The sequence below is a fragment of the Halichoerus grypus genome, chromosome 5, assembly GCF_964656455.1.
Source record: "Halichoerus grypus chromosome 5, mHalGry1.hap1.1, whole genome shotgun sequence".
Classification (NCBI taxonomy): Eukaryota; Metazoa; Chordata; class Mammalia; order Carnivora; family Phocidae; genus Halichoerus; species Halichoerus grypus.
Genome location: NC_135716.1, coordinates 118,124,472 through 118,133,868, shown reverse-complemented (window position 1 = coordinate 118,133,868; position 9,397 = coordinate 118,124,472). Strand labels below are relative to the sequence as shown.

The 9,397-nt window shown below is 44.8% G+C and overlaps 1 protein-coding gene across 2 annotated transcripts in view; it reads right to left on the bottom strand.

The window, feature by feature from the left end:
• Nucleotides 1-534: 534 nt before the first annotated feature.
• The window catches only part of MCOLN2 (mucolipin TRP cation channel 2), a 52,947-nt gene continuing 44,084 nt past the window's right edge, over nt 535-9,397 (bottom strand). For both annotated transcript variants that reach the window (XM_036108857.2, XM_036108858.2), the window contains exons 12-14: nt 5,658-5,864; nt 3,723-3,844; nt 535-1,375 (exon numbers count right to left, since the gene is read on the bottom strand). In XM_036108857.2, the coding sequence (XP_035964750.1) occupies nt 1,339-1,375; nt 3,723-3,844; nt 5,658-5,864 (366 nt within the window). In that variant the 3' untranslated portion in view covers nt 535-1,338. The remainder of the gene's footprint in view (nt 1,376-3,722; nt 3,845-5,657; nt 5,865-9,397) is intronic.

Here is a 9,397-nt window from a genome sequence, read left to right as displayed (position 1 = left end):
ATGCTCTCTCTCTCTCAAATAAATAAATCTTTTTTAAAAAAAAATTTAACTAAAATGATCATTTTGGCAAAGTATTCTGTGTGTAGACATGAGTCACTCACTTATTAATTTTAATGATATTAAGTGAATGATTTTCCTGGCCTGATTTGGTGAAGGGGGGGGCAAAGGGAGGGGTATGAGAAAGTAAATCTGATAGGAGCTTGGCCAGGAGGGGCAGGGAAAAAAGAGAGAGCCTTGGGATGAGGGTCCTGCTTAATTCAAATTCTGTTCTTCACTAATAAATTTAAAATAGTTGAGCCCTAAAAGATAGCACAAGTATGAGATAAATCGATGCATGAAGTGATCTTAATCTCAAGTCATTATCATAAATATTTATTGAATAACTTCTATATACTAACCCCTCCTTCACTGCCTTTAAGAAAGTGAGAAATCCTTTTTGGAGACCAGATAGTTAAAAGAGATGTGATCTGAATTTTGCACTAGGTAGATATTAAGAAATACCACATTAAAAAAAAAAAAAAAGCAGTAGCTCCATTTGTTGTCATAAAATAAATTTATTTGGGAAAAAAATACCATCTTTCCTTGCTTGACAAGGGCAAATCACCACCATAGTAGAGTTCAACTGTTAAAATGAGTGAGCACTGTTACAGTTCACTTCCACATGTCATGTGTACAATCAACAATTAGCACAAGTGACAAGGTGTCCAAATGACTCTATTTCCAATTTATCCCACTGACCATGCCAACAGTTGCTTCCTGTCATGCTGAAACACACACACACATACAAATAGGCCTAGAAATGTCCACTACAAGAGGTCTTTTTGTTGATGTAAGTGTGTTCTTTAAAAGGCTTAATGGTTCTCCAACTTGGAATTTTTAATTTAGTATCACAACCAACTTCATTGCTGTGCACACCATGAATTAACAAATGTCTTCTAGCCCAAGAATCACTTTTAAAACAAACACTTAGTGGATGATAAACACGCATCTTTCAATGCATGGCTTTAAGTGCCATTGTTTTTGCACACCCTGAAATGTGATATTTTTTTCCAGCCCCACACTGTGATGTCATAAATTAAAGTCCCGTGCAGAATGTCATTATCACTGCTCTATTGCACTCATGCCCAGTAGTTGACTGTAGTCTACGCTTCATCCCATCCAAGTTTATAAAAGGAACTTTGGAACTTCAGTTGTGTTCAACCAGCTGACAGTCCTCTTTCCTGCTCCACCAGTAATAAGTCAGTATTTTTGGAAGTGCTGCTCCAAGCTGTTCGGGGTCCCTCTGCACTGTCACTGGGTAGAAAGGCCTGAAACTTGATTATCTTTAGCAGAAGGACTTTAGTTGACAAGTATCAAGTGGTCATCACTTCCCCTCCTGTATCAGAAAGGGGGAGGGAGAAAGAGAAAACAATGATTTCAAAATCTTGGAGCTGGAATAAGAATACTTAACGTTCTAGGCATGTATAGGTTCTAGACCTGCTGAATGCCACGTGTAAGAGGAAGAAAGGTTAAGAAGGACAGTGCACATTATTTTTGGTTTGAGCGGATGCCTTTGGCAATTCTGAAGAGCTGTCCCTGTCCTGGGACCCTGCATCTCCCTATATTGACAAAGCCTCCCTCGATGGCTACAACAGATTTTCCCCTTCGCTGCAGTGGAGAAGGGGAAAGGCTAACTCTGCATCTGTCCAACTCAGTAGATCTTTCCAAAGAATCACATCACATTAGAACTGGAAGAGGTTTCAGAGGTCATGTTGCAGCCTGGTGGCACTGGAAAGACCAGGAGGTTAAGGAGAGGTCGGGGAACACACTCAGTAACCGGTAGGGTCCAAAACAGAAACCCAGGTGTTCTGATGGTCAGGCTAGAGGCTCTGGCAATAATTTGAAGGAGAATCAGTCTGTGGTGGTTGCTGGACTGCTTGATTAAAAAAGAGTGACCTTCATCTTGCTCTGCAGGAGACAGAGCTGTGACAGTTGAGGCTGTTAGTCACGGGCACCAGCCAGGGGCCCCAGACACCAACATTTGTGCTGCCCTCCCTCCCCAGATTCCCTCAGTGAGGTCCTGCTCCAATATTTACTCTCCATTTATGGCCTTCCTCAATTAAACTACTCGTAGCTTCGTAGCCTTTAAACACATTCAGGTGTACTGAGGTTTTGATGGAGTCAAAGCCATCATTTATTCTCAGTACAATCCATTTCCTGCATCAGTCCCATGATCTTCACTTACTCTCGGCAGGGTCCATCCAAATCTGCCCGGGATCCAGGCCTTGATCTGATGATTCAACTCAAACTGCTCCAGCTGATTTCACCCATAACCATCTTTGGGAACAGACACTACTGTTTTTATTTTTGATATCCCTTTGTTCAAAACTTTCAACATTTTAGTTCTTTAGTTGACTTCCTTGATAGACTCCCTCATTCCATTTAATTCTTTCATTCATCATGACAAGCAGAGCTCCCCCTGAACCAGCATCTTCTCGACGGCCCCTAGCACACCATACAGTGGACAGTCTGCTGATACTGCTACTTCTTCTCAGCTCTCAGACCCAATCTCATCAAGAACTTTTCCCGTCCACCCCTTAAACCTTCTACTCGTTCCATATGGCTGCACTAGAAAACGTTTAACCACCTCCTGTGGCTCTTTGTGATGCACACCAAGTTCCAAAAACCAAACACCTAAGACTGATCGGTTACTTTCCAGAATTCACAATTATATTCTCTGATGAATATTTTTTCTTTACAGTTAAATACACATCAGAAAAAGCAACTTTGTGAGACTTTTCCTTATACAAGGTGCCTCTTAGGAAGCAGCTGCCTATTAGGAAAATTAATTTCTCCTTATCCCAGCTCCTATGTCAATAATTTAATGCTCTAAGAGGAAGAAATGTGATTTTTAGAAACTTCACTTTTCTCAGAAGACCTCATTTCATATTTACCAGACATTCTTTGGAAATGCTCAATCATATCATTTCAAAATCCCAAGATGTGGTATGAATTGATTAACAGAAAATACATCCTGTGGTTTTAAGTAGCAATTATGTTCTTCCATCTTCCTTCAGGAATTTGGTTGAGAATTCTTCTCGAAAAACATGGGTAGGGGATATTTTTAGTTAACACCCCACCTCTGACTTCACATGAAAACAAATAAGGGTACAATTAAGAAAAGTATCCTCATCTGACCTCCATTCTAGTCCCCGAAACACCATGTGGATGTGTTGCCGCTGAGGTGTAGACCATTTGCATAAGTGTCCGGCTGAACATGAGCAAAGTGCCGTTGGTCAAGGCAGAGCTTCTGATGTGTGTTCCCAGCCAAGGTTATGCACAGCCTCCTCTCAAGGATGTTTCCTACTCTGCTCAAGAAAGGTTATTTGTACCAAATATTGCAGCAAGGGAAAAGGCCTTTGACATTCCCAGAGGTCCACCTCTAAAAATAAGTGTTTTGACCTCTTACTTGGCCACCTCAGAATTCACCTTCTTGACTTTAGGGACATAACTCATGTATTCCCAAGAGATTTCAACCATGTCATGTAGCTTTCTACCCTGTTTTAGAAGAAACAATTCATTTCTGAAGCCAGTTTCAGTGGGAGGAAAGAAAATGAAAGACAAATTATTTCCCACAACAAGCTGATTTCTGAGTGTAGAGTAAACCTTGGAAGAATTCTTTGTTAAGGCCACGGAGAAGTTCACCTTAGGAGCATGGAGACCTGATTAAACACAGTACTGACCTCCTCAGGCAGCAGATGCACGACAAGAAGGCTGAGGACTCTTTCTGATACTTCTCTTTGCTACTACATTCCTTCAGGAATTCCTGAAGATCCGTTTCAGGAAACCCATTCTGTTGGTATTTCTGTAAAAAGTACACAATGTTGTTACCTTATTTATAGAACATGAGAAACTGCTCCCTTTGTCAACACATCACACCCACCTTTGCTAAAATAAAACTCTCCCACATTGCTAGCTCAGATGCAAAAACTGATATTAACAGTGATGCATCAATCTGTCAGTCCCAGAAAGCCATGCCAGGGCCACCATGAGAACAAAAACAATCCAAAAATCCCAGAAAGAAAGCCATGGCTGGGCAGGGGAGGGGTGTATTAATAAGGGGAGTGAAGGAAATAGTCAAAAGTCTAAAATTTTAATCCTAATTATAAGACCAGATAAGATCTCCCCTTACCCTCACTGCCAATGTAGAGTCTACAGGGCAGTAAGCCCTATTTCCTCTACTTTTATAGAAGTTGGTCACTTAGTGGGGCAGAAGGCAGTGAGTTCTTCTAGATAGACACAAAGACCCTGAGACCCTGCTCACCCCATGTTTACTGAGGTCACCGAGGCTTGGCCCACCCCCAGGGCCACTGCCTCATCAAAGAGAGGAACCCCCAGGGCAGGAGTGTGCGGCTCCTATCTCCATGCCCAGCCCTGCTACTAGAGCCAACCGCCCATCCCCACGTGAGCACTCATCTCCCCATGGCCAAACAAAGCACTCAGGAGCATTTCCAGTGGATGGTAGTCTTCTTCTTCTTTTTTTTTTTTTTTAAAGATTTTATTAATTGTCAGAGAGAGAGTAAGAGAGAGCACAAGCAGGGGGAGTGGCAGGCAGAGGGAGAGGGAGAAGCGGGCTCCCTGATGAGCAGGGAGCCCAATGTGGGGCTCGATCCCAGGACCCCGGGATCATGACCTGAGCCGAGGGCAGGTGCTTAACCAACTGAGCCACCCAGGTGCCCCTCAATGGATGGTCTTCTGAATTAGTCTGAGAAGGGCTTATGAAGAAGACAAAAGCCCAAGGCGTTGACATAACACCTCTGGCTGTTCCGACATGGCTCCGAAACAGGGTTTTGCACGCACGACCATCTGCTGTGGAGATGCCACCGCATGAGGCGGCGCGGAGCTTCCATCGAGCTACCACACAGTTCAGCAGGTCCAGCCTGAAAGGACCCAGAGTCCATGGGGTGGCTGAGGGAGGCGGGAAGCGAGGCAGCCACGAAAACCTTAGCTTTCACCACTCAGGGAAACCCGCACCACGCAAATGGCTGTCGTGTACAGGTGTGCCCGTGCCTGGTCAGGCCGTCAAGGTGGCACAGACACCCCTTATGGCTGAAGCTTACTAGTCACAGCCTAAGTTCCAAGACGGGCAGTTACAGCTGCCACTGTGCAGACTGACAGCCCAGCTACCTGACTGCCCATGCGCAGCCCATCCGGACCCACGTCCTTTCTCTCTTCCAACGCACTTCCAGACCAGTCCACCCCGGTCTGGATGACAGGGACAATGCCCTGAATGCACACTTAAAATTCACCACCGGGGCGCCTGGGTGGCTCAGTCGTTGAGCGTCTGCCTTCGGCTCAGGTCATGATCTCAGGGTCCTGGGATCGAGCCCCGCATCGGGCTCCCTGCTCCACGGGAAGCCTGCTTCTCCCTCTCCTGCTCCCCCTGCTTGTGTTCCTGCTCTCACTCTCTCTCTCTCTCCCTGTCAAATAAATAAATAAAATTAAAAAAAAAAAAAAAAAGAAAATTCACTACCAGCACCTACAAAGTTTCTTTTCCAAAAAAAAAACCTTGAAATCAAAGTAAAATTGTACTATTTTAAGTAAAAAGGCATAGTATTTTCCTATGTTCCAATCCATACAGAATTGGTTGTCGCTTTTTGGCAGGAAATATGACTTACCTTAATGGTGTCATAGGAGTCTGTAATCAGGGCAATGAACAGGCTGAGGATCATATATATGAAAAGACTGATGAAGGAGTATAAGTACAGGCGACTGAACAGCCACACCAAGACGCTCTTCTGCTGGATGTGAGCAAAGGTTGCAAACATGTCATCGCCATTGACTAGAGAAAACAGACACTCAGCAACTGTGTTCAGATCTTCAAACTGTAGGGGGGAAACCAAAATTAGTTTTTAAGAGGTATGATCCAAAAAAGCAGAGAAGTATCTAGTTAACTTATTTTGTTGTTGTCGTCACCACTATTATTAAATAACAGTCATTTTATTTTTTTTAAAGATTTTATTTATTTGAGAGAGAGAGAGAGCATGAGCAGGTGGGGAGGGGCAGAGGGACAAGTAGACTCCCCCCCTGAGCAGGGAGCCCCATGCTCACCACCGGGGCGCCTGGCTGGCTCCATCGGTTAAGCGTCTGCCTTTGGCTCAGGTCATGATCTCAGGGTCCTGGGATCGAGCCCCAGAGCCCCGCATCAGGTTCCCTGCTCAGCAGGGAGTCTGCCTCTCCCTCTCCTTCTGTCTCCCCCCCACCACCCATTCTCTCTCTCACTTTCTCTCAAATAAATAAATAAAATCTTAAAAAAAAAAAATAAAACATTTAGAATATACCACAATAAGAAAACATTATCCAAAACTCTCCTTGGGGCGCCTGGGTGGCTCATTCCGTTAAGTGTCTGACTCTTGATTTTGGCTCAGGTCTTGATCTCTGGGTCCTGGCATCAAGCCCCTTGTCAGGCACTGTGCTCAGTGGGGAGTTTGCTCGTCTCCCTCTCCCTCTGCCCCTCCCCCTGTGCACACTCTCTCTAATAAATAAATAAATCTTAAAAAAAAAACAAAAACTCTCCTCCATGCTTACAAAGATAATCTCTCGATATTTTCCTCAGTTTTTTTCCTTTACACTTTGTGTATATTTGTGGTCATATCATCTAACAATTTTGGATCCTGATTTTTTTTTCTACTGAACATTGTCTTATGTTACTCACACTTAGAAACCCTTTTTTTTTTTTTTTTTTTTTTAATTAACAGCTCATTCCTTGGATGTCAGATTTAACTATTTCCCTCTGGCTAGAATCCCGATAATGTTCGCAATAATAAAAGACAATGTAATAAACATTTCTCAGCACAGTGTTTTTCCTGTTACTGGGTCTAATCTGCCAGACCGCTTTCTGAAAGAACAGCAGCTGCTGTGTTCTACAACCAGCAGAGAGGGAAATGGCTGAGACATAGCACAGGCTCAAGAAAGTTTTGCTACATGGAGGGTTTTACCTTAGCCTCTCCAACCGCACATTAAAAACTAAAGATTTCCAAGGCTGGGGAAGTGTCAAAAGATGAAGGATCATGGCTCGTACCTTTGAGGGGCTCCCGTGCTGACAGTGGACAGGCCATAACCTAGACACAGAACACCCTGTGGTAGAGCTAGGGTGCGCTGTGGAAGGAAAGTGGCCCAAAGACACAGATGTAGTGAAAAGAAGGGCCATATGCACCCCAATGCTCATAGCAGCAATGTCTGCAATAGCCAAACTATGGAAAGAGCCAAGATGCCCTTCAACAGATGAATGGATAAAGAAGATGTGGCCCATATATACAATGGAATATTACTCAGCCATCAGAAAGGATGAATACCCAACTTTTACATCAACATGGAGGGGACTGGAGGAGATTATGCTAAGTGAAATAAGTCAAGCAGAGAAAGTCAATTATCATATGGTTTCACTTATTTGTGGAACATACGGAATAGCATGGAGGACATTAGGAGAAGGAAGGGAAAAATGAAGGAGGGGAAAGCGGAGGGGGAGACGAACCATGAGAGACTATGGCCTCTGAGAAACAAACTGAGGGTTCTAGAGGGGAGTGGGTGGGGGGATGGGTTAGCCTGGTGATGGGTATTAAAGAGGGCACGTACTGCATGGAGCACCGGGTGTTATACACAAACAATGAATCATGGAACACTACATCAAAAACTAATGATGGATTGTATGGTGACTAACATAACATAATAAAATTAAATTAAAAAAGAAAAAGAAAAAAAAAAAAGAACTGGGGCCCGAAGGCTGAGTGGTTCCCCAGTGAGAGGAGAAAGGGGGGGTTTACTCGGTGAACACAGGAGAAATAGGGCTCTCAGCCTGGGAAGCAGCAGCTGCAGAGGTGTGTCTATGCCATGCTGAAGGGGGTGCGTCTATGAGGTGCCGAAGGGCCCCTGTGGTCTTCTCCACACTTCAGACTAATACAGACCATCACTCGAAACCAGGAAAATGCTTCATGCTGCAGTGACAGGATCTGATCTGTGTTTTATGTTAAAGGGAACCATGGCACTCGGAAGATCTAGAATGAGCAAAGCCTAGGGGCAGGGAGGCCAGGGAGAAGGGAGTGCAGGAGGCTGGGGTTGCAAGGAATCCTGGAGAGACTGGGAGGAGGAGGAGGAAGTGGAGATGAACATAAGTCTGGGAAGGGACAGACACCTAGGGGACTCCGTTTTCGGTGCGGCAAGTCTGAGGTGCCAGGAGAAATGCTGCTGCGCGGCAGTTAGTGGGAGGTTCAGGAGCTGAGTGTGCGCAGTGGGGATCCCACTGGAACCCCACAGGCAGCCGTCCTGGCTTGAAGTGGTTGACAAACTATTGCCACGGCAACTAACAACAAACAGCAGGTGCTTAATAAAGGGACGTCTCCAGGGCCAGAGGGTTAAACATTAGTGGAATGTAAAATCTTCTATCTAAGGAACAATAATGACCTAAGAGGCAAAAGACAATGCAGTTTTCAAACACAGATGGGCCACATTAGTGTAGAGTTTTGAACCCAATTCTGTCCCGAGCACAAGGCGCACATGTCCACGGAGTCCGTGTGGCTCTGGGGATAGCCCCATCCCTGAAGAACGCCTACGGGGTGCCTCCACTCAGAGGTCGTGGTACTATTTCACATGTCACAAGGTAAAACCTCCCACCCCCTGATCCGGAAACTGGCCTTTCCCTCTAAATTCCCTATTGCTGTCAGTGACTTCAGTCTCCTATCAAAAAAAACCCATTTACTCCAAAATAATCAAGTACTGTGCTCACTTCGGCAGCACATATACCAAAATAATCAAGTACTTAAAACTATGTGTCGAATTGATTAGTCTTCCCCTGTCTTCAATCTTCTAAGGTCTGTCGGCTCCTAGGATGTTTTTCTGAACCGCTCCGATGTCAGCACTTACACCCAGATTATTATGGAAACCTCCAAGCGAGTCTACTCCAACCTCTTCATCCTGCAGTCCACACTTCAGGAAAATCTAAACCTCATAGAATATAGCCTTCAGGTCATTTCTCTTGCTTAAGGATGTACAAAGTTAGGATGCAAAGTGAACATCCCAACCAAGAAGGCTGGGATAAATTTCCTCTTCACTTGGCCTCTTCCCCTCTCCTCATTGTCAGTATCAGCATCCTGGGCCTGTCTGCGCCCACACACCAGGCCCACTTCTTTCTCTTTTCCTCATGGATGGGTTCTCATCACCTGACGGGATGTCCTCCTCCCCCTTCTCTTCTCCCTCCCCGTCCCTGTGTCCCATTAAGCCAATGTTGGAGGGCTACTTCAATATCTACTTCAAGCCAGACTGCCCTGGCGGCTCTAGTCCCTTCCCTGTTCTCTGCATCAGTAAGAACCACCAAGGAAACCACTAGTTTGTCTTCTAGTTGGTTTATATACTTCTCCATACC